The 26230-nt window shown below is 43.9% G+C and overlaps 1 protein-coding gene across 1 annotated transcript in view; it reads left to right on the forward strand.

Moving 5' to 3' along the window:
• The window catches only part of SMAD6 (SMAD family member 6), a 71900-nt gene that overhangs the window by 31441 nt on the left and 14229 nt on the right, over nucleotides 1–26230 (forward strand). The window contains exons 2-3 of the mRNA XM_075855296.1: nucleotides 1472–1528; nucleotides 24548–24616. Of these exons, the coding sequence (XP_075711411.1) occupies nucleotides 1472–1528; nucleotides 24548–24616 (126 nt within the window). The remainder of the gene's footprint in view (nucleotides 1–1471; nucleotides 1529–24547; nucleotides 24617–26230) is intronic.

Below are 26230 nucleotides of genomic sequence, written 5' to 3' on the forward strand. Positions count from 1 at the left end.
TTATGTCATCAGTATAAAAAACAGCCCCCAGCTTGGACAACCCCTGCAAACTACATACCGGATTGCCATTGGGCTTCTTTCACACTACCGTTCGTATACGTTAGGATAACGGAAAGCAACGGTTCCATTAGAATTACCACTGATTTCATTGGTAATTCTTTTGTTTCGCTAGCTTTCCGTTCTTTTTTTCATGGAAGCAAAAGTTCTGCAGATTGCACTTTCACTTCCGTCAAAAAGGAAACCTAGTGAACGGAGACTAACGGAAAGCAACTGAAACAAAAGAATTACCAATGAAATCAATGGTAATTCTAACGGAACTGTTGCTTTCTGTTTAATTCTTCGACCCTCTCTTCCTCTGATGGAAGAGAGGTAAACATATGCTAACGCTAGTGTGATCTTGGCCTTACAAACGAGCCAAAAGATAAAAATAACTTTTTTAAGTGCTTTTTTAGGGCTAGATCACACAGAGTATTTTGGCGCTGTTTTTGACACTGAAACCACGATGGAAACGGCGCCAAAAAAACGCCCGAAATCGACTCCCATTGATTTAAATGGGATGCGTTCTTTTCAGCTCGCGGGAAGAAACCCTCCGCCTCCCATTAAAATCAATGTAAGGCAATTTCGAGCATTTTTTGGAGGAATTTTGGGGCAGGTTTTTTCGCCTGCAAAATACTCCATGTGAACTAGGCCTTAAAAAGCAAATGTAATTTGTTTAAAGAATACATATCCTACAACTGCTGCCAAATTGTGACAAATGTGCAATGGTATAGTCATGTGCGTTGTTACATTGTGGCTGTATTGGCTCATTGACCTAAGTGTGTGTGTGTGTGTGTGTGTGTGTGTGTGTGTGTGTGTGTGTGTGTGTGTGTGTGTGTGTGTGTGTGTGTGTGTGTGTGTGAGTGAACCTTGACATTTGAGTTGAACTGTGAGATCATTCTAAGCATGGCCAAATCAATCATGGTCACTAGAGTCAGGCCTCCTGCACACGGCCGTAGGTGTGTGCACGGTCCGTGATCACGGACGAGCTGCAGAGTGTCATCTGCGGACTGTGCACATACATTTCAATGAGCCTGGACCGTATAATGACGTCCTATTTTTTTTTTGGAAACCACATTCGTGTGCATTGGCCCGTAGGAAAGCATTGTGTTCTATATTATCCACAATTGTGTATATATAGTACACGGCTACAAAACTACGGTCGTTTGCATGACGCTCTAAGTTTTAAGATAAAATGATCTGGGTCATTGGACCAAGTGGCGATATCACTGCACAGTGTTTTCATGCAGCGAAGACTGTTGGTGGCCACTTTTAGACCACTGGTAGCTGCTGAATAAATTGTCTTCTGAAAATCGCCCCATAATTTCTATTTGCTGATAAATTTATAATGAATTACAACATTTTTGTTGCGCTTCAAATTTTTTTTTCTCCTATGTTTGATTTGCAATTGACATTTTACTTTTTTTTTTTGCAGAATCTCCTCCACCTCCATACTCTCGTCTGTCTCCAAAATTCGAGCAAAAACCTCTAGGTGAGTGCACACAATTGTAATTGTGGTTCTTTTATATAGTCGCCTTAGGTCTTCAGTTTTGTATGTGGCATTTTTAGGATATTACATTTTTGCAGAAAGGTGGCTGCTTGTTGAGGGTAACCACTGTGACTACGTTTTCATTAGGCAGAAGACAAGGGCTTTATAAAATTGATATAATTTACAGAATGTTGGACTTTTTCAATTGTATGAGTGTGGAAATGATTGCCATTGTTTGAAAGTCCATGCTGTAGTAAGTTAGAAAATATAGGCCTATGTGTTCACTGTTTTTCCTGTCATACTGTTAGTCCGGGCACCTATGTAACATGTGTATATAAATTTTCTCTCGTGATTTATGTCACAGAAAATAATATTCAGTGCAGACCTTTGTGTAAATCATCGCTATCTTCTGTAACTATATGTTAAAGGGATTGTCCAGGTTAGAAAACCTGTTTTCATGTACCCTCTGAGGGAATTCTGAGTTAATAGATGTAGTCCTTAGTTCAGGATCTCTCTCTCTCTGTGTCGCGCTCTCTCTCTGTGTCGCGCGCTCTCTCTCTGTGTCGCGCGCTCTCTCTCTGTGTCGCGCGCTCTCTCTCTGTGTCGCGCGCTCTCTCTCTGTCGCGCGCTCTCTCTCTGTGTCGCGCGCTCTCTCTCTGTGTCGCGCGCTCTCTCTCTGTGTCGCGCGCTCTCTCTCTGTGTCGCGCGCTCTCTCTCTGTGTCGCGCGCTCTCTCTCTGTGTCGCGCGCTCTCTCTCTGTGTCGCGCGCTCTCTCTCTGTGTCGCGCGCTCTCTCTCTGTGTCGCGCGCTCTCTCTCTGTGTCGCGCTCTCTCTCTCTCTGTGTCGCGCTCTCTCTCTCTCTGTGTCGCGCTCTCTCTCTCTCTGTGTCGCGCTCTCTCTCTCTCTGTGTCGCGCTCTCTCTCTCTCTCTCTCTGTGTCGCGCTCTCTCTCTCTCTCTCTCTGTGTCGCGCTCTCTCTCTCTCTCTGTGTCGCGCTCTCTCTCTCTCTCTCTCTGTGTCGCGCTCTCTCTCTCTCTCTCTCTCTCTGTGTCGCGCTCTCTCTCTCTCTCTCTCTCTGTGTCGCGCTCTCTCTCTCTCTCTCTCTGTGTCGCGCTCTCTCTCTCTCTCTCTCTGTGTCGCGCTCTCTCTCTCTCTCTCTCTCTCTGTGTCGCGCTCTCTCTCTCTCTCTCTGTGTCGCGCTCTCTCTCTCTCTCTGTGTCGCGCTCTCTCTCTCTGTGTCGCGCTCTCTCTCTCTCTCTGTGTCGCGCTCTCTCTCTCTCTCTGTGTCGCGCTCTCTCTCTCTGTGTCGCTCTGTCAGTCTGTCCCTCTTTGTGTGTGTGTGTCTGTCTCTCGGTAAGATGACGACTTCCGGCCGCAGCTTCCGGCCGAAGATGCAAGGAATAGGAGCGGAGGCGGCAGCGGCGGCAGGAGCAGGTAATTTATGTATGTGATGTGTGTATTATGTTCGTGTGATACTGTCTGCTGAGCCCTGCATCTAATCCTCCTACACTGTGCAGTCGCTCAGAAAATGGCGGCACACCGTGTAGGAGGTTTGAAGATTCAAACCCCTCCTTCTCCTGGCACTAGCCAGAATAAGGGAGGGGGGATTGTGTGAGGACACTAGAGCGAGTATGTCTACCCCAAATTTGCAGTATAAAGCAATGAGGTTGCTTTACCACATTGACCATACTGCAATTTTGGGAACTGCTCCCTCTAGTGACCAGCACATGTAAATGTTATAAATTAGAATCTCATTTATAATATTTCCTGACTTGTGAAAAAATGAAAACAATGTGTATTCACTTAAATAATAATTGTTTAACTACAAAAAATATTTTTCTAGCGACACATTCCCTTTAAATAACAATGTGTAACAAATCTCAATGGTCTGTGTTAAAAAGTGGTTAAAGGGAATGTGTTAGCAAAAAATGTATTTATTTTTTTTAGTTAAACAATTAGTGTGTAGGTGATTTTTTCAAGAGGCAGGAAATATTATAAATTAGATTCTAATTTATAATATTTCCTAGCACTGGTCACTAGATGGAGCAATTCCCAAAATTGCAGCATTGCATGTGGTAAAGCAACCACATTGCTTTATGCTGAAAAATTGGAAAAAAATCCCTCGCTCTAGTGAGCTCTCAGAATCCCCCCCTCCTTTATCCTGGCTAGTGCTAGTAGGTTTACATACACTAGTAAACACACACTGAAACACGAACATACATAGAAATCACTTACCTGCTCCTGCCGCCGCCGCTCCCTCCGGTCCGTCCGCTCCGTCTGCTGCCGCTGCTCCAAGTGCACAAGTCCGGAAGCCGCGACCGGAAGTAGTAATCTTACTGTCCGGCCGCGACTTCAGGTCTACAGGAAAATGGCGCCGGACGGCGCTCAGTTCAACTTGGACTGTGTGGGAGCGGCGCATGCGCCGTTCCCACACAGATGGCGTACACCATAGTGGATGGAACGGGCCCCGTTCGCATTCACTATGGGACTGTAAGCTGCCGTATTCCATGGCTGTATGTGTCGTTAATCGACACATACAGAAATGTAGTAAAAAATGGCAGCCCCCATAGGGAAGAAAAAGTGTAAAAATAAAAAAAAAGTAAAACACAAACACACAAATAAATATAAAAGTTTTTAATAAAAGACTAAAATCAAACTGATGTTAAAAATTTTTTTTTCGTGACACTGTTCCTTTAAGATAAAGTTCTGGACTGTTTTCTTGAAGTAAATAAGAAATATAGGGAAACTAAAAAACTAGTGCAAATGCAAAGAGGAGGAGTTGCCATAAAATCCATGTTTTTCATCGTGCATTAGGAAACGGTACAGGAAACTGATTTTTGTTTTTTGCATTAGTGTTTAAAAATCTTTCCCAATGGCTGATACCAGATCCTCTTTTAAAGGGGAATTGTTTTAATATGGAAATTTCTTCACCTTGTGAAGTAGAAGATACGTTGGATAAATGTCAGCCAGTTCCACCGACAAACTATTGTGGATGGGGGTAGCCCAACTGTCCCCTCGTAGAGAAGCATTACCAGTGGTGTCTGGCAGCAGCTTATCCTCTTTTCCATAAATGCACTCTCGGTTGCTTTAAGGCTGTGTTCACCTCACCGTTACCCTGCCGTTGAGAGTTTCCGTCAGGTAATCCCTCAACAGAAAGGCAAACTAAAACCTCAGCTTCCGTTTTACTCACAATTTATCAATGGTGACGGAAATGTTGCTAAAGGTTTCCGTTTGTCACCGTTGTGACAGGGTTCTGTAGTTTTGACGGAACCAATAGCGCAGTCAACTGTTCTATTGATTCCTGTCCAAACAACGGAACCCGTTCACAACGGTGACAAACAGAAACCATTAGCAACGTTTCTGTCACCATTGGGATCAATGGTGAGTGAAACGGAAGCTGAGGTTTTAAGCCTCGTGCACACTTACATCACCGTTTTCACGGCCGCTTTTGACGGGTCCGTGAACCCATTTTAGCGGCCGTGTGATTTCAGTGTGCACTCCGTGTTTCCGTTTTCGTGCGCCGAGCATGGTACTGTCCAGGGTGCTGAAAGAGTTAATGGGCTGCACTGATCGGCGGTAACTCTTTCAGCACCCTCGACAGTACCATGCTCGGCACGAGGAAAATACAATTTTAATGTAATAAAAAAAATCACAGGCTGCAGCGGCCTCTGCAGCCAATCACAGGCTGCCGCGTCACAAAAGAAGGTCGGACTGGAGGAAGAAGAGGGACTCGTCACCAAGACAACGACCGGGTACGTATAAAATGCTTTTTATTTTTAATCAGCAGCCTCTTTTCTCTATCAGTTATTGATAGAGACAAGTGGCTGCCGATTAGTGTAATATTTTTCTAATGTTTTTCTGCTCGCCCGGCGGTTGCTAGGCAACGGCTCCGTCACACACGGATGGCACACGGATGCCTTCCGTGTGCCTTCAGTTTTTTGGACGGCCCCATTGACTTGCATGGGCCTCACGGTCACGGAATCCCGGACCAAAGTAGGACATGCTCTACTTTGGATCGGAACGGAGCAACGGACCGTCAAAAAAACTGTAGTGTGCATGGCTCCATTGAAATGAATGGGTTCAGGGTGCTATCAGTGACAAAAACGGATAGCACCCTGAAGGAAAAAAACGGAAGTGTGCACGAGGCCTAAGTTTGCCTTTGTGTTGAGAGGTTGACCCGACGGAAACCTCTGATGGAACACCTCAATGGAAGGGCAATGGTGATTGTGAACAGTCCCTAATTGTGCACGTTTATGGTGGAGATTGTGTTCTGCTGACCGTTATCTTATGTGTATGGCTAGCATAAAGGGGGTTTTACACTGGCAGACGAGCGTTCATATAACGCTCGTTGCCGATTAATTGTCCTGTGTAAACAGGGGAATGATCAACAGATGAACGAGCAAACGCTTAATCATCTGCTGGTTGTATCGTTTTTTTAAAAAAAGTAAAAGATTATCTTTGTCGGCAGCACATCTCCCTGTGTAAACAGGGAGACGCGCTGCCGACATGATAAAAATGGATGGGGACGAGCGATCGGAGGAACGACCTTAAGTGTTAAAAGGAAATTCGTTTTTACAAACTTAGTTTTGATTTAGTGAGTAATGCAAATTACTCTTATTGACTAATGGCATGTCAATGGGAGGTAATTTTTCCTTTTTGAGAAGAGCTTAGTTGTATAACATTCCCAGGAAGCATAGCCAGAAAGTCCCTATATTTATTTAGTCAGTGTTCTATTGAGGTTGTCCATCTTAAAATTGCTGATCAGAGCATTTGTACCTTGTGCTGAAAAGGCCCAACGGATCGAAATAGAGCTGTCTACTGGTGACTTTTGTCGACTAATACATGTTGAGTGATGTATTGACTAACGGAGAAGCCATAACTGGCATTTTGTTTTCACTTTTGGAGAATAGAGTATTTGCACAGATATCATTGTTTTGGAAATTGACCGATGTTTACTCAGTAGTCTAGGGATGCCTAATAATGGATGTTTTTCAGATTGCTGTTGGCATACCCTACCAACAATGTAATATCTACAGAAGGCGGTTAAAAATCCGTGGGTATAGAATATGGGGAGCCATTACACAAGTTAAGCCTTATTCACACGACAGGGTACCGACCGAGCCCGAGTGTCGGCGGATGAAATCAGCCGTTTTTCCCGGCTGGTTTGCATTCGTTTTGCATCCGTTCCGGGCCGGGCATATCTGGACAGTGACATCAGGGGCAACTCCTGAAGGGGAATCCCCATGTGGCTGGTGATTCCACTTCAGCAAAAGCCCCTGTCGTCTGTGTCCATTTATGGACACTGAACGTTACTGGCTTTGCCTGGTGTGGAATCCCCGGTCACAGAGTATTCGGGGATTCCGCTTCAGGAGATTCCACTGATGTCACTGTCCAGATATGGACAGAGACATCAAGCGCTCTGTCCAGGAGCGGAATCCCCGAACACACGGGTATTCTGCTCCTTCAGGGAGCTAAAGTGGGGCTAGCACATAGCAGAGCAGGGAGATACCTCCCTGCTCTGCTATAGGGGCATCGCTACAGCAGTAGCAGCCGCAGCAGCTGCTAGCGGCGCCATCGGCCATGGGAGGGGAAGGGAGCCAGCGCAGTGCTCCCTTCCACCTGCTGTACACCCGGGCCCTGCCACACAGTGTAGAAACTTCCCTCCAGCATACAGCCATTCATCCGAATGGCATAAACTCCTCCTCCTCACATGTACTCTGCGCTGTGAGGAGCGAGAGAGAGCGGCGGTAGACACGGCCGTCACTCGTGACACGAGCCGGGCGGCCGGGTGAACGGCCGAAAATAGGGCATGTCCTTTTTATTGACGGCCGGTTTTCCCGGCCCGTCAAAAAATCGGTCGTGTGAATAGCCCCTTTTAGGGGTCTATTGTTCCTACTGCAGCCGGGTGACAGCCGTTTTATGAGCGGCAGTCACCCGGCCGGGAAACCCTGTCGTGTGAATAAGGGCTTAGATTCCTGCAGCCTATTAAAGTGTCTTCCCTGTACCAGAAAAGTCTGGGAATAGGTAATCACCCGCCTCCATAGGCATTAATGGGGGGCGGTAAGTGCCGGGTAGCAGTTACTAGCTTATTAATAATTACTATTGTACTTCTCTTTCAAAACCCCTTAACGAAATATGACGTATTGAATAGAATACCGTATATGTACTTCATGGTGATCGCATGGGCACAGAAGTTGTATCCATGTGAACAACAGCAAGAGCCTGCTTTTGATTGACTGCTGGGCTCCTGCTGTAGTGGCCGGGATTAGAGAAACCAGATTCCAGCTGTTTGACCCCTTTTAGATGCTGCGGTAAATAGCGAGTGAGGAGGCTCCCTCTGTCAGCCCATCCACACGATGTATTGATGGGACTTTGTGATATGCAAATAGCTAGAGAAAGTGGCGCTTTAGTGCCGGTTGATCGTGTAGATAAGTCTGGGGTAATCTCCAAGTTGCTAACAAAGCCCCCCAGGTATGCCATCAATATCGGTCTGTAAAGGTCCTCTTAAGCGGTCTAATATGGGCCGTGAAAATGAGTGCTGATCAATGAGAGGTAGCTCATTGATTGATTGGTGCTCGTTTGATCCTTTCAAAAGGAGCATTGATTAGTAATGTATGGGGACGAGCAATAATTATTACGAACACTTATTCCTATACATTTCTATCATGGTCGGCAGAACGTCTCCCTGTTTACACAGGGAGATGGGCTGCCGACAATGAAAAATACTAATTTAACAAAAGCTAATCAATAAATTATATGTGCCCTCACACAGCTAGTTGCCAGAAAAAAAAAGTTGAGAAAGATGAAAAAAAATTTAACAAAATCTCGGTCCTTAAAGGGAATGTGTCGCTAGAATTATTTTTTTTTTTTTTTAGTTAAACAATTAGTATATAAGTAATATTCTTTTATTTTTTTTCACAAGTCAGGAAATATTATAAATTAGATTCTAATTTATAACATTTCCATGTGCTGGCCACTAGAGGGAGCAGTTCCCAAAATTGCAGCATGGTCACTGTGGTAAAGCAACCTCATTTATTTATGCTTCAAATTTGGGGTGGACACACTCTCCTCTAGTGTCCTCACACACTCCCCCCTCCCTTCTTCTGGCTAGTGTCAGGAGAAGGAGGGGTTTGAATGTCTTCAAACCTCCTACACTGTGTCCCGCCATTTTCTAAACAAATGCACAGTGGTAGGAGGATTAGATACAGGGCTCAGCAGACCGTATCACACGAACATAATACGCACATCATACACAAACATAAATTACCTCCTCCTGCCGCCGCCTCCGCTGGTCTAACAAAGTTCTTGCCGCCTACGCTCCTTCGTTGAACATATGGCTGGAAGCTGTCATCTTACTGTCCGGCAGCGGCTTCCGGTCCACATGAAAATGGCGCCGGATTTCGCTCTCGCACGAGCTTCGTTTTGGTCTGTGTGGGAGAGGCGCATGCGGCGTTCCCACACAGACGGCGTACGCTTCTGAGAATGGAACAACTCCCGTTCGCATTTTCTATGGGGTTGTATGTGCCGTATAGCATCTCTGTATGTGTTGTTAATCGACACATACAGAGATGAAAAAAATGTCAGCCCCCAATGGAGAAGTAAAAGTATGAATACAGTAAAAAGTAAAACATGAGAACACAAATAAATACAATTTTTGTTAATATTATATTAAAAGCAATATAATAAAAAATAAAAAAATCATGACACCTTCCCTTTAAAGGGTTAAAGGAGCACTACAGTCAAACAATATACACAGGGTTCTACGTAGTACAGGGCCTCAGAGGGCAGTGCACGACACAGGAAGGCAAGAATTACGACAGAGAATCCCTGCGTCACGTGCCAACCCCTCAAGCTCCCTGTTCCTTTTAGCATGTTTACTGAAGGTGACAACTTGGTTCTTCTATTAGAAATGTAATTCGTTTCTTTATTCGGCATCACAGATAAAAGTATTACAAGCCATTTTAACAAGCTGAGCTGTTCTATCTAGAATTGGTTTTATAGAAGACAGAACATCTAAGGTAGGACTCTCTTATTAGGTGATGTGAGGTGTCCACTTCATAAACTCTCTTTTTGAATATGTAAAGAAGACAACTCTGAGTTGACCGTCACCATTTTTAGCATCCTTTGAGTGTTTGCCCGCTGTGATTCAATTTCTAGGCATGAACATGTGTTAACTCTCTTTTCTCGGGGCATTATGGATTAAGCACTACTAAGGTAGCATTTTTAACGGCCGTCACATGGATTAATTTATCCAAAACAACCGTTGGAAACTGATCCATTGAGCTGAGTTCTATGGGGGCCGTCGAGCCATGAAAACAGCCAAAAATATAACCTGTTTTATTTTTTGACGGCCAGTATTCCCAGGCAATTTAAAAAAACGGCCGTGCAAATACGGTTTGTGAATATTGCCTTAGGCAGCTTCTACTGGTATACTTGTAAGCAGATAGTCCAGCTTGAAAGAGAAGTGTAAAGCGCTCCGTATTCCAAAACCAGGAGTACACCTGTTTGGAGAATACAGTGTACACAACAATACCAGGTTGTGGAACAGAAATGTGCCGGAATATTTGTTGCCTGTTCTGATGGGCCTTGATGCATTTAGAGTTTAGGATAAATGTCATTCTTTCTAATGCTACTTGAGTAATAACTACATTAGTGAATCTGCCCGGATGCATCCCAATCTAAGTGATCTTTCCTTTCATTGTGTTGCAGATTTCACTACTACCATGTAGAAATCTCTTCATCGTAGAGTTTTAGTTGACCTCTTGCTACTGGAGGAAACGTTATCTAGAATTATAATCTAAACTGTGCTCCCAAATTAATTAAGCGGAATTCTTTTCCTAAACAGACCTGTGAGAGTTCTCTCTTTACTCTCTTTAGCAAACCTCTAATGTTCTATTGTAAACTTTGTCCATTTGACAAATGTCCAACCTCCCAAAATGCCGTATTTACTCCCTATGTAAATATTATTTCCGTTATTTCACTAAACTAATTGGCTGTCTCCATTAGTCAAACAAATCAGCCAGAGGAAGGATAGCTGTCGGACATATAGTACCATGGGCAGTGTGAAGGTGTACTCCTCTGCTGGGGGGGGGGGGGGGATGGAGCTTAAAGAGGCTCCGTCACCAGATTCTGAAATCCCTATCTCCTATTGCATGTGATCGGCGCTGCAATGTAGATAACAGTAACGTTTCTTTTTTTTAAAAACTTTCATTTTTGGCAAAGTTATGAGCTATTTTATATGTATGCAAATGACGTTTGAAATGGACAACTGGACGTTTTTTTTTCGTTATGGACAACTGGGCGTGTACTGTGTTTTTAACTGGGCGTGTTTACGTGTATGATGCTGACCAATCAGTGACCAGTCGGCATCATACACTCATCTCCATTTATTTACACAGCAGCGATGTGCAGCCACATAAACAGAGATTAACGTTAATCAAGTGTCCTGATAATGAATACACATGAAATCCAGCCTGGACGTCATGTGTATTCAGAATCCTGACACTTCTGAATCTTTTCTTTGAGATTTCTAGCAAGGGAAACGAAATCTCGTTTACCTCCGTAATCTCGCGAGATTTCGTTTCCCTTGCTAGAAATCTCACAGAAAAGATTCAGAAGTATCAGGATTCTGAATACACATGACGTCCAGGCTGGATTTCATGTGTATTCATTATCAGGACACTTGATTAACGTTAATCTCTGTTTATGTGGCTGCACATCGCTGCTGTGTAAATAAATGGAGATGAGTGTATGATGCCGACTGGTCACTGATGGGTCAGCATCATACACGTAAACACGCCAAGTTAAAAACACAGTACACGCCCAGTTGTCCATAACGGAAAAAAAAAACGCCCAGTTGTCCATTTCAAACCTCATTTGCATATATATATAAAATAGCTCATAACTTGGCCAAAAATTAACGTGTTTTTTTTTTTAAAAACACGTTACCTACATTGCAGCGCCGATCACATGCAATAGGAGATAGGGATTTCAGAATCTGGTGACAGAGCCTCTTTAAAGTAGACCTGTCCCCTAATTACTCGCCATGAAAACACTTTAAAGCTAATTCTAGTACATTATTAGTTTAACTTTATTATCCCTGGAAATGTTTTAACATTATGTACAGACCGAATTTCATAGTGCTATTATTCAATTTTAATCATTTATCATTTATACTTTTTAGTTTTACATTTTTACTGTTTATATAGTCCCAACATATTCTGCAGTGTCATACAGATATTGTCACCATTCAGATCGGTCTCTGTCCCCTGTGGTACAAAAATACAGGGAGAATGTACAAACTCCATGAATTACTCACTTCCAATAAATCCTAGTAATTTACCATTTAATGCATGTGTACAGACATCAGTTTATCCTACATATGCAATGATAAGACAAGTAATAAGCAAATAGATAATTATATTACAATTTGTTAGTGCCTGTTCACTTCGGCATTCGGTTTCCGTTGATGAGTACAATTCGACCCTTCCATCGGATGAACCGATGAATGGAAAGCCAAACGGAAACCATAGCCTCCACTTGCATTACCATTGATTTCAATGGTAATGCTTCCATTGCAGTTGGCTGCTGTCTGTTTCCGTTCCGTAAGGTTTCCATTCTTTTCACGGAAACAATAGCGTATTCTACTTTAGTGCCCATCAGCCCTCTTTACTGCCCTATCCTTTAGTTCTTCATAAAAAAAATATAAAAAAAAAAAAAAAAAAATACAAAAAAAGTTTTAGTAATTTAGTAGTAATTTTGTGTGCTACTTTTGCACGTCAGTTTCCTTGCCAATACTGTTCAGGAATTTAGTTTTGCACGTCAGGGTTAGTGCAGTGTTATTACACACCCATAATGTCTCGTCTATTTAGCGTGGAGGAGGCATATGCCATTTTATGTTCAGATACAGATACAGAAAGCGCCAGTGAGGGTGGATCTGAGTTTGTGTTATCCTCCTCCAGTGATGATGAGGAACCCCCTCAGAAACGAAGCAGGGCTAGTGATCCGAATGAGCCCAGCACAAGTGACCCCAGCACCAGTGACCCCATATGGCTACCGCCTACCTCTTACACACCTGAAATTCCTGCGTTTACCTCTGCCCCTGGCATAAAAATAAATCCAACTGACTTTCAGGAAATAGATTTTTTTAAATGTTTTTTTTCGGATACTTTAGTTGACCTAATGGTTGTGCAAACAAATTTATATGCACAACAATTCTTAGGCAAAAATCCGACATCCCATTATGCCAGAACCCAAGCTTGGCACCCAACCAATGCAAATGAAATTGCAACCTTCTGGGGGCTCTTGCTCCACATGGGCCTTGTAAAAAAGCCAACCATCAAATCATATTGGTCCACAGATGTTTTGTATGATACACCTGTATTCCGTGCTGTGATGCCGCGAAAATGTTTTGAGGCCCTTTTAAAGTTTTTGCACTTTGCTGACAATGAGCAGTGCCCCCCCCCCCCCCCCCCCGGATCATCCAAATTTTTGATAGGCTGTTCAAAATTAGGCCCATCATCACATATTTTAATTTGGTTTTTGCAGAAGTTTATGTTCCTGAAAAAAACATAGCCATTGATGAATCTTTAGTCCATTTCAAAGGACGGCTTCATTTCCGACAATACTTGCCAAACAAAAGAGCCAGATATGGCATAAAAATATATCAACTGTCCGAGAGCCAGTCTGGATACACACACTCCTTTCGTGTGTACGAGGGGAAAGACAAACAGATTAGTCCCCCAGAGTGCCCCCCAGTTCTTGGCACAAATGGTAAAATAGTGTGGGACCTGCTGCATCCTCTGATGGATAAGGGGTACCACCTATACTTCGACAACTTCTATACCAGCGTTCCGCTTTTTAAGTGCCTTGTTGAAAGGAAAACAATGGCCTGTGGCACTGCTCGCAGGAATCTAAAATACCTCCCAAAGCCTTTTCTTGCTGAGAAACTGTCAGTTGGCGAAACCAGGGCACGATATGATGAAAATGTGCTCCTGGTAAAATTCAGGGACAAAAAAGAGGTCCTCATGCTCTCCACCATGCATGGCAACACCACAAGCCCAGTTTCAGTGCGTGGAACAAGCACCACTGTTTCAAAGCCTGTATGCATACAGGCCTACAACAAGCATATGGGAGGGGTGGATTTGGGAGATCAACTAATGAAGCCATACTGTGCCATGCGAAAGACGAAAGTATGGTACAAAAAACTGTCCGTATATTTAATTGAAATGGCCCTCCTCAATTCTTTTATTTTGTACCGAAGTGCTGGCAATCGTTCTAGGTACCTCGAGTACCTTGAAAAAGTAATTAAAAAATTAATTTTTAAAGACCAAGAGGAAGGAGCGAGTAGCAGGGCTTCAGGAAGTGAGGCAAACAGAATTGTCCCTGGCCAGCACTTCCCCAGTGAAGTCCCCCCAACGGAAAAAAAGAGCCATCCACAAAAACGATGTCGCGTGTGCGCGAAGAGGGGTGTCCGAAAGGATACAATATATCAATGCAGCACTTGCCCCTCCAAACCAGGGCTTTGCATGAAAGAATGTTTCAGAATTTACCATTCTTCAGTGGACTACTAATTTTTTTCATGCCATTTTCAGGATGTCCATATAAACTTCATCTTAAATTTTATGTCACCTTCAGTTAAAAATTGTCCACTTGTGCACCAATTGGATATATAAAACAAAACAAAAAATCATTATACCCCTAGATGAATACCACCATGGTGGCCCAAAATCACCCAAGCAAAAACTAGGCCTTGAAGAGCCTCATGGTACACCTTCACTTCCGGGCCTCACCGTGTGCCTCAATACAAAAAGGTCCTATATAGGGTATCAATGAACACAGGAAAAAAAAATGAATGAATTGTGAGTTCTTTTTTTTCTCATTGGTGCTTGATACATCCCCAAAATGTTTCATCAAACCCACGCATTTGTAAAATAAATAAAAATAAAAATTCTACCAATTTTGTTTTAATTCCTAATCTGAAAAGTAAAATTTCTCACTATACCACTAGATGAATACCTTGAGCGGTGTCGTTTTCTTAATTGGGTCACATCTTGTGAGTTTCCTCTATATTGGTACCTCATGGGCTCTGAAAACACAATATGATGCCTGAAAAATATTCCAGCAGAATCTGTGATCAAAAACCAAATGGTGCTCCCTCCTTTCTGACCCTTGCCATGTGCCCATATAGCAGTTTACAGCCACATATGGGGTATTGCTGTAATCAAGAGAAAATGGGTACCAAATTGAGCAGTGCTCTTTCTCCTATTGCCCCTTGTATAAATGAAAAGTTTGGGGCTTAATCAACTTTTTATTGGAAAAAAATGCAATTTTTCACTTTCACTGCCCAATGTTTATGACTTCTATGAAACATCTGTGGAGTCCAAATGCTCACTACACCCCTAAAACAAAATCCTCAATGGGTGTAGTTTCCAAAATGGGGTCACTTCTTGGGGGTTTCCACTGTACTAATACCTCAGGGGCTCTTCAAATGCAACATGGCGCCTGAAAACCATTCCAGCAAAATCTGCGCTCCAAAATCCAAATGGTGCTCCTTCCCTTCTGAGCAGAAGTTTATGACCACATATGGGGTATTTCCGTAATCAGGAGAAATTGCTTTACAAATGTTGGGGTGCTTTTTCTCCCTTTTTCCTTGTGAAAATTCTATGTTTTTTCAGAAAAAAAGTATATTTTCATCTTCACAGACTAATTTCAATAAATGCAGCGAAAAACCTGTGGGGTCAAAATGCTAACTATACCGCTAGAAAAATTCCTTGAGGGGTATAGTTTCCAAAATGGGGTCACTTTTGGGCGGTTTCCACTGTTTAGGTCCCTCCAGGGCATTGCAAACATAACACGGCACCGAAAACCATTCCAGTAAAATCAGCACTCCAAAATCCAAATGGCGTTCCTTCCCTTCTGAGCCCTGCTGTGGGTCCAAACAACAGTTTATTACCACATATGGGGTATTGCCGTAATCGGGAGAAATTGCTTTACAAATGTTGGGGTGCTTTTTGTCCTTTATTCCTTGCAAAAATTCGAAATTTCTACGTTTTTCAGAAAAAAAAGTATATTTTCATCTTCACGGACTAACTCCAATAAACATAGCAAAATACCTGAGGGGTCAAAATGCTAACTATACCCCTAGATAAATTCCCTGAGGGGTGTAGTTTAAAAAATAGGGTCACTTTTGGGTGTTTCCACTGTTTTGACACCACAAAACCTTTTCAAACCTGACATAGTGCCTAAAATATATTCTAAAAAAAGCAGGCCCCAAAATCCACTAGGTGCTCCTTTGCTTCTGAGGCCTGTGTTTCAGTCCATTACCACACTAGGGCCACATGTGGGATATTTCTAAAAACTGCAGAATCTGGGCAATAAATATTGAGATGCGTTTCTCAGGTAAAACTTTCTGTGGTACAGAATTTTTTTTATTACATATGAATTTTGTAAAAAAAAATATGAAATTTTCAAATTTCAGCTCTACTTTCCTTCAATTCCTGTAAGACGCCTAAAGGGTTGAAACACTTTCTGAATGCTGTTTTGAATACTTTGAGGGGTGCAGTTTTCAAAATGGGGTTTTTTATGGGGGTTTCTAATATATAGGGCACTCAAAACCACTTCAGAACTGAACTGGCCCCTGTAAAAATAGCCTTTTGAAATTTTCTTGAAAATTTGAGAAATTGCTGCTAAAGTTCTAAGCCTTGTGACGTCGTAGAAAAATAAAAGGATGTTCAAAAAACGATGCAAACATAAAGTAGACATATGGGAAATGTGAAATAGTAACTATTTTGTGTGGTATTACTATCTGTTTTACAAGCAGATAGATTTAAAATGTGAAAAATCATAATTTCTTCATATTTTCTCTAAATTTTGGTGTTTTTCACAAATAAGCAATAAATTTATCGACAAAATTTTTTCACTAACCTAAAGTACAATATGTCACGAGAAAACAATCTCAGAATCAATTGGATAGGTAAAAGCATTCCGGAGTTATTACCACATAAAGTGACACATGTCAGATTTGAAAAAATGGGTCTGGTCCTCAAGGCCAAAATGAGCTGGGTACTCAAGGGGTTAAAACTAAGCTAAAAATATCTCCTGACTAGTAAATGCTTGTATTTTCCATTAAATAACAATTCTGAAGCATATTTTCTTACAACTCTGCCGTTCCTGTTATTCCTCCTAGAAATGTATGAACTTATTGACAACTGGGTGTTACCTTGCCCCTTTTGAAAAGGGGTAAGGGTATGTTCACACGCACTAATTACGGACGTAATTCGGGCGTTTTTGCCCCGAATTACGTCCGAAAATAGCGCCTCAATAGCGCTGACAAACATCTGCCCATTGAAAGCAATGGGTAGACGTTTGTCTGTTCACACGAGGCGTAATTTACGCGCCGCTGTCAAATGACGGCGCGTAAATAGACGCCCGCGTCAAAGAAGTGACCTTCACTTCTTTGGCCGTAATTGGAACCGTTATTCATTGACTGCAATGAATAGCAGCGCCATTTACGTCCGTAATGGACGCGGCGTTCAAGCGCCTGCACATGCCGTTACGGCTGAAATTACGGGGATGTTTTCAGGCTGAAACATCCCCGTAATTTCAGCCGTTACGGACGCCCTCGTGTGAACATACCCTAAGGTGTGTCCCTACACCGTTCACTCTGTCAGCACTGATTGGACAGTGTCAGTCTGCCTGACACAACACCAACAAGTAACACACAGTTGTCGACTTTTTCATTAATTTCTAGGAGGAATAAGAGAGGAATGGCAGAAAATATGCTACAGAATTTTTGTTTCATGCCAAATTCTATTATTTACTAAAATAGACGTGTCAGAAGAGGTGATACTCTTAACTGGTAGTTTCCATAGGAATTAGTAGTGGTAATCTTTAATTCTTTGCTGACATTCAAGTCAAATGTTTGTAGGTCTTGTCTTGTTGCTCTGATACTTGTGCAGTTGAAGCTGAAGGACTTTCCTTTTTTGTTAATGAAGAGGGAACAATGTGGGTAACTTGTTAAAACAAAGTTTCTTGTGCTTCAGTAGCAGAGGGAGGAAGGAAGGAAACCTGCAGGAATAAACAACTTCAAGAATGTTAATGTGGGTAATTAAGTATGGTAACTATGAAGCATTTAAAGGCTTCGTGTAACCTTATCCTCCCAGCACCATGTTGCAGCCTGCTTTGTGGTCAGGGCAGTTGAAATTGTACATGCTACAGACAAAAAGAGGGGGTGGGTGTAACAGGAGGAGGGGATGTAGACCCTGCAGGCAGTGCCACTCTCTCAGCAGGGATGTCCTGGTGATTTGGTGACAATGCTCTCAACCACTGCATTTACCTGGATTACACGGTCTTCCCTAGAACATCTATGTGGCTTGGGGATTACTCTCCGCTATTTATTTCCTTAGATATTTAACCTACGCATCAGACAGATAGGTTTGTTGGGATTTTCCCACTTTTTGTTTAATGATTAAATACATAGCAAATTTTACATCATGAACTAAATTTATTGGGCTAGTAGAAATAGATTCAACAATGTGAATATAATGCATACCTCCCAACCGTCCCGGATTCAGCGGGACCGTCACGGAATTAGGGCAGTGTCCTGCTGTCCCGGGCGGCCGGTGTCAACTGTATCTGCGTCTTCAGTATGCAGATACAGTTGAACCCAAAGCTGAAGCAGAGAACTGTCCGCTCCCTTCTTCAGTATTAGTACAGAGGACTCCCCGGACACAGCACTACTTTAAGCATTGAGCTCGGGGATGCTCTTGTCTTCACTGTCCATATATGGACAGTGACGTCAGTGGCTCCACCAGGAGTGGAATCCCCTGCCAGAGCATTGCCGAAGCTCTGGCGAGGGATTCCGCTCCTAGAGGGAATCCCGGACGTCTCTGTCCATATATGGCTCCTCCTGGAGCGGAATTCCCAGCCATAGCGTTGCCGACGATCTGGTCGGGGATTCCCCTCCTAGACCGACGCTCTGGTCGGGGATTCCCCTCCTAGAGGGAACCCCTGAAGTCTCTGGCCATATATGGGCAGTGACGTCGGGCTCCTACTGGAGCGGAATCCCCGGCCACACTGATGCCGATGGCCACACTGATGCTCTGGCTGGGGATTCTGCCCCTAGAGGGAGTTCCAATGGCTACGGGAGAGGGGGTAGCGCTATCTGGTATACTGTTTGGGGGCATCTGTGGGCATTATATTGTATGGGGGCAACTGTGTGGGCATTATACTGCATGGGGGCATCTGTGTGGGCATTAAACTGCATGGGGGCATCTGTTGGCTTTGTACTGTATGGGGGCATTATACTGTATGGTGGCAGCTATGGGAGCATTATACTGTGGGAGGCACTATGGGAGCATTATGCTGTGTGGGCTGAACCAGGCGTGTATGGGTGGGTATTGGGCGGGATTAGAGGCGTGACTTAAACGGCAAAAAATGTGGTTGTCCCTCTTTGCGATACTTAAAGAGGCTCTGTCACCAGATGATCAAATCCCTATCTCCTATTGCATGTGATCGGCACTGCAATGTAGATAACAGTAACATTTTTTCGTTGTTTTTTTAAAAAAACAATCATTTTTGGCCAAGTTATGAGCAATTTTATATTTATGCAAATTAGCCTTTCTAATGGACAACTGGGCGTGTTTTGTGTTTGTAACATCTGGGTGTGTTTACTTGTTTTATTAGCTGGGCGTTGTGAATAGAAGTGTATGATGCTGACGAATCAGCATCATTCACTTCTCATCGTTACCACCCAGCTTCTGGCAGTGCACAGACACACAGCGTGTCCTCGCTCGTCCGACACGATGAAGTTCCTGTGGGAGGAAGTGACGTCACAGCGTGATCTCGCGATATCACGCTGTGTGTCTGTGCACTGCCAGAAGCTGGGTGGTAACGATGAGAAGTGAATGATGCTGATTCGTCAGCATCATACACTTCTATTCACAACGCCCAGCTAATAAAACAAGTAAACACGCCCAGATGTTACAAACACAATACACGCCCAGTTGGAAATCAGAGAAAACACGGCCAGTTGTCCATTAGAAAGGCTCATTTGCATAAATATAAAATTGCTCATAACTTGGCCAAAAATGATCGTTTTTTTTTTTTTTTTACTGTTATCTACATTGCAGCGCCGATCACATGCAATAGGAGATAGGGATTTGATCATCTGGTGACAGAGCCTCTTTAAATGTTTGTAGGTATGATATAATGAATTGATGGCTGTAATACTAAACAAGGCTACAATCGCATACTCTATAGTAGATACAGACAAATCCACTCTCTCACTGACCTTTCCTTGAACTCTTATGACCTATTGTATTGTTATGGCATATCAATGATATTTGGAACAACCTGTTTGAAAAGGTAGTACCATTAGGACGACCCCTGTCCTTGTGCCCTGTTAGGGCACATAAGCATCATAGCTTGTTACCCCCCACTGTTTGCCATAGCGCAGAGCAGCTGCAAACAGTGCCCCCCCCCCCCCCCCGGAAGACAGCGTGACCATGTATTACATGGTCGCCTGTTAATTTGAATGGGCACCATAGAATACCACATTTGATCTGCTGCAGCTCTTACTCTTACCCTGTCTTGTAAAACTTGGCTATAGACTATCTACATATTGGGTTTGGTAGGTGTAACTGATGAATGGATGCAATACTGAAAAGAGCGGTCCTGTCCAAAATGTGCTAAGCGTTAACTTCAGTTCTATAATATTTAGATGTCTGTTTTTTGTAATTGTCACAAAGTCTTGCCCTAATATTGTGCTATTGTGCATATAAATGAATAATAAAGTCAATCTCTGTTCCCATAAAGTGCCAGACCACTCTTAATAAAAGTAATAGTTTTAAAGGGTAACAAAACTTTTTAAAAAAAAAACTTTTGATATGTCATAGAGGCATGTCAAAAGTTTTGATTGATTGGCGGTTCGAGCACTGAGACACCCACCAATCGCTTAATGGAGGCGGCAGAAGCGCCCGGGGGAGTGTTGTTCCTCTTCGTTTCTGATCGCCTTTCCTTGGAAAGCCGATCGAGTGGTGTACAGACTCGTAGAATTTGTATTGAGCATGTACACCGCTTGCTTGACTTTCCGATGAAAGGCAGTCAGAAGCTAAGCGGCACAACGCTCACCTGAGCGCTTCTGCCGCTTCAGTTTAGCAATCAGCGGGGGCCTCAGTGCTTGGACCCCCACCGATCAAAACTTCTGACCTGTCACTGAGGTTTTTTTTAAAGTTTTTAGTTCCACTTTAGAGCTGTGTTCATACGGGGTGGATATGCTGCGTAATAGCATGCAGCGTATCCGCCCTGTGCGCCACAGGGAATTCCGGGCAAAAAAGCGCACCGAACTGTGGTGCAGTTTTTCGGCCGGAATTTCCACTGCGGAAAACTGCAGCACTTACTTGCCTGCTAACAGGCCGGCCTCCTGGGATGACCTTTATTCCCAGGATACCGCTGCAGCCTGTGATTGGCTGCAGCAGCGGTCACATGGGAACAAGCATCATCCCAGGAGGCCGGCCCTCTGATGTCATACAGGCCGGCCTCCTGGGATGATGTTTCATCCCATGTGACCGCCACTCCTGTCTGTGATTGGCTACAGTGGCGGTCACATGGGATGAAACGAAATCCCAGGAGGCTGAGCTGGAGTGAGGAACACAGACTTCTGTGTAAGTATGAGGTTTTTTACGGAATTGCGTTTTTTGCGGCGGGATCACCGCAAAAAAACCACAACTGTTATTTGTTGTGGGATTTACCTCCCCATTGAATTCAATGGGGAAAACTGGCAACAAATAAGCAGCGTTTACACAAATACAACTGTATGTGGCAAAATAAAATTACACACCGCAGATCAATTTCTGAGCGTTTTTCCCGCTCCGTATTTACGCAGCGTGTGGATGAGATTTGTTTTATCTCATCCACTTTGCTGCTACTGTATTTCCTGCGGATTTTCCGCAACGGATTCTGTTGCAGAAAAAACGCAGTATTTACTCCACGTGTGAACTGACCCTAAGGGTTGTTATCTGCAAACTACAACTTCTATCTGTTTTACAATATTAAAACTTTTGAAGGTAGGTTCTTCCCTGGGGACCCCACTATTGATGCTACATGACAGTATCCTGTCTCTCATTTGTAGCATAGTGTTAGGCATATAGCTATTGATCTATAGAGACTTGACATCCTGTCCTTTCATGGGTTTTACTGATGAATTCCTTATGGTAAGAACTACCGAAAACCTCACTCATTGGGAAACCACTTTAAAGGGTTACTTCCATCTCCGCTCCCTTTTTTTTTTTTTTTGTTCACGCTCAAATACCTATTAAAAATGAAAGCTATTCATCTGGTCCAATTACATTTTTTTTACCAGGAATTCTGCTTTTTTGGACTACTTCTGCTCGCTCATTGCACGATTTGTGGGCGGTACGGCTCCCCGGGGATCACAAGTCACGGGCCGCTTGCTAGAAAACACACGCTCCGTTGGAGCATGCACACTTTAAAAACTCTGATAATGGATCAGCAGCTACGTGCTGACTGCATCTTTAGTGGACGGCTCCAGGGCTGTTGCGCATGCCGGGGACCCGTCTCATTGATTTGTATTGTGCTAGTGGTGGCTGGGCAGAGAGGTACTGGCCACAACGGTGGTGGCCGTAACGGTGGTGGCCGCAACCATAGGAAACTTGAAAATACACATTTGGGGACATGGATAAACAGGATCCTATAAGTCAAGTACCATGCAGTATGGAAAAATAAAGGTATTTGGACATACTTATATACTTACATAATCTATCATTTGAATTAATATTGCTTAGAATATCCTTTAAAGGCTGCCATAAGAGCACAGACTACTGGGTTGATATGACTGACGGTCTTGGTGCCAATAATTTGTGCCATTGGTAACAAATAAATAATTTCCACTCAACAGGCCGGATTTGCCAGACAAGTTGGAACTTTTTTTCTCTAAGCATTGTTTCAATTTGTACAATTTGATTTGTGGATTCAGATTATTCTAAGCAGTTTTAGGAAACAAACACTGAGGATTGTTGATGGCCAAGGGCAAGCATTGCTTTAAATGAGAATTTAAGAATACCTAGCTGTCTAAGGCCGAACGTAGAGTATGGCCGTCACACGGACGCATATATTTCAATGGGGCCGTTCATAGGTAAAATACATAGGTAAAAATATACATATAAAAGCATGCTTTGAGTTTCAACCCAGTACCTTGGTCTTCATCAGGCATATGGAAAACTCCTTTAATTGTGTAAATTTTTTGCCACACATGACCCTCTGTAGACAAATGCCACACTCTTCCCTCTGTAGACAAATGCCACACGCTTCCCCTGTAGGTAGCGCCACACCCTTCCCCTGTAGGTAGCGCCACACGCTTCCCCTGTAGGTAGCGCCACACGCTTCCCCTGTAGGTAGCGCCACACGCTTCCCCTGTAGGTAGCGCCACACGCTTCCCCCCTGTAGGTAGCGCCACACGCTTCCCCCCTGTAGGTAGCGCCACACGCTTCCCCCCTGTAGGTAGCGCCACACGCTGCCCCCCTGTAGGTAGCGCCACACGCTGCCCCCCTGTAGGTAGCGCCACACGCTGCCCCCCTGTAGGTAGCGCCACACGCTGCCCCCCTGTAGGTAGCGCCACACGCTGCCCCCTGTAGGTAGCGCCACACGCTGCCCCGCCCTGTAGGTAGCGCCACACGCTGCCCCGCCCTGTAGGTAGCGCCACACGCTGCCCCGCCCTGTAGGTAGCGCCACACGCTGCCCCGCCCTGTAGGTAGCGCCACACGCTGCCCCGCCCTGTAGGTAGCGCCACACGCTGCCCCGCCCTGTAGGTAGCGCCACACGCTGCCCCGCCCTGTAGGTAGCGCCACACACTGCTCCCCCCCCACCCGTAGGTAGCGCCACCGTAGCTCCCTGTAGGAGCGGAATCTCTCTGGCCTGGACCCCCGCTTCAGGAGTTGCCGCTGATGTCACAACTAATCAACACAAAACACAGGCAAAGGTTTCCTAAGCCTTTAAATGGTCCAACAGTCTGGTTCAGTAGGCTACACAATCATGGGGAAGACTGCTGACTTGGCAGTTGTCCAGAAGACAGTCATTGACACCCTCCACAAGGAGGGTAAGCCACAAAAGGACATTGCTAAATAAAAGTCAATACTCCTCTCCCTGCCCTACACGCCTGGTCTCCATGTAGCCAGCATCCTGTGATAAAGCTGATGAAGCTTCATAATCGCAGAAGGCCGACCGCATTTAGAACGGATAAGGGGTCAAGGAGCTATCGCAACGCCACGGGACGGGAGTATGGATGTTTTTTTTTCCCCAGCAAAGATCCCAACATTTGCAATATGTTGCAGATTTTTACTTCCCCATTGAACTCGATGTAGAAAATCTTTCACAAAATTGCAACGATTCTGCAGCAAGTCAATTAAAACAACTGCACCGCAGATCAATTTCTGAACTTTCCGATTTTTTTTTTCCCGCAGCACATTAATGAGATCAGGTACTTTGCTGCTGCTGTATTACACTGCAGATTTCTGCAGCAAATTAGCTACGTGTGAACATGATCTTGCTCAGTTACGGACCATCCCGTGGTCAGTATCTTTCCAATTTGTTTATGGCCCACATTTTGTAGGAAATGTCTAAGGTCAATTACTATAGCATGCACTTGGCAACATGACAAATGGAAATGAATTGTTTTTAGTTATGGATCGTTGAAATTTGTTTTTAAATTGTTTAGGCCTCCCTACCGCTGCATTTTCTGTGGTACTGTCCACTTCTGCAGACCGGAAAATGTCAACAAGTGGCCTGACCTTATAGAAATATAGACATATCAGGCTGGATTTGTGTGTGACCTAAGTGAGAACTGTGCTGGTTTTACGGTAGTTCACGCTGAAACTTGTCTATACATGACAGAATCGAATGATTTCATATTAAAAAATTTTTTTTAACACAATCAATCTTTATTTTAGGACCTAGAAAATGTGTGGTGGATGATTTGGCTAATTCTATTTTCTGATTCTCTTTACAGATCTCTCCGATTCATACACTGAAATGGATGCTTCAAGTTCAATGTGTATTACTGCTGGCGATGTTCTAGGTATGTATGATATCCAATGCTTCTTTTTAGTGCATCCAGTAAGGCGATAGCACAGTTTATTATTTGATTGGGGGAGCTTTATTCTGACTACTGGTGGTGTAGGACAGGGGAGGGGAGGGGAGGTTGGACACAGGCTACTGGTAAGTGTTATTTGTTACCCCAGTGCTGGATTCTCAGCTACACTGCTCATTACTGCTGTATATACTGCTCTTCCATGCAGCTGCAGTTTCTAAAAGTGATAGAGATGGGAGAGCAGGATTCTCATCTTCTCTGTGTGCTGTGTATAGAAAACATGATAGTAGTTAGGCTCCGCCCACTAGCTCCAAGACAACTGAGAATTAGAGCCTGCAGAGGGGAAAACTGCTAAAATATGCAGAATTCAAATGATATAAAATCCAGAAATAGTGTTATTCCTCATGTACCTACCGTGTTTCCCCGATAGTAAGACACCCCCGATTGTAAGACGTATCGGGGGTTTCAGGGGGGTCGGCTAATATAAGCCGTACCCCGAAAGTAAGACATATGTCTTACTTTCGGGGAAACACGGGGGTATTGCCGCCTCCTGCCCACTTCCGCGCCGCCCCCCTCTCCATACGTCACCGCGCCGTCCCCTGCACTTGTCAATGCCGCCTCCTGCTTAAAATACGGTAATGCACACAGTATAAACTCCTTAACGCCGAAGGACGGATATATCCGTCCTCAGCAGCTGCTAGTTCGCGCAGGAGGACGGATATATCCGTCCTGTGATGGCGCGGGTACTGAGACTGTACCCACGCGATCAGCGGCAGGAGCACGGCTGTTATACACAGCCTGGCTCCTGCTGCAACTGCCGGAATCGAAGCGCGCGCCGATTCCGGCAGTTTAACCCATTAAATGCCGCTGTCAATAGTGACAGCGGCATTTAATGTGTTTGACAGAGGGGGGAGCTCCCTCTGTCACCCGATCGGCGCCCCCGCAAACAAATCGCGGGTCGCCGTCGGGTTTCCATGACAGCCGGGGGTCTAACAAAGACCCCCAGGTCTGCCTTCAGCATCTGCCTGTTAGGCGATGCCGGAGGCATGACCTAATAGGTTGCCTGTCAGTTTTACACTGACAGGCAATAATGCTTCGGTATACTAAGTATACCAAAGCATTATATATGCGATCGGCACATCGCATAGTGAAGTCCCCTGGTGGGACTAAAAAAAAAAATGTAAAACAGTTAAATAAAGTTTGTGAAAAAAAAATAAATAATAATTCGACAATTTTTTCCCAATATAAGACATACCCCGAAAGTAAGACATAGTGGGGCTTTTGGGGATAAAAAGAAAGTAAGACACTGTCTTACTTTCGGGGAAACACGGTATGACCGCTTATTCTGAAAAGTTCGGTTTAATGGCTCTGTAAAACTATTCCAACTCCTGCATCTCTCTTCATGGCTCCTTCTTTTAGTACATGATCATTGCTCTGATTTTTCTTGATAACGTCTGGATCTCTGCACTAGTACTTCATTATGGCCATAATAGTCTAATAGTTAGTCGTTGGCGTAGTTCACTGGCTTCTGTCTTCAAGCCCAAGGATGTCGTTTTTTTTAGAATATCTTAAAAATACATATAATCTATACATTGAAATATA

Source organism: Rhinoderma darwinii, chromosome 3 (assembly GCF_050947455.1).
Source record: "Rhinoderma darwinii isolate aRhiDar2 chromosome 3, aRhiDar2.hap1, whole genome shotgun sequence".
NCBI classification, from domain to species: domain Eukaryota; kingdom Metazoa; phylum Chordata; class Amphibia; order Anura; family Rhinodermatidae; genus Rhinoderma; species Rhinoderma darwinii.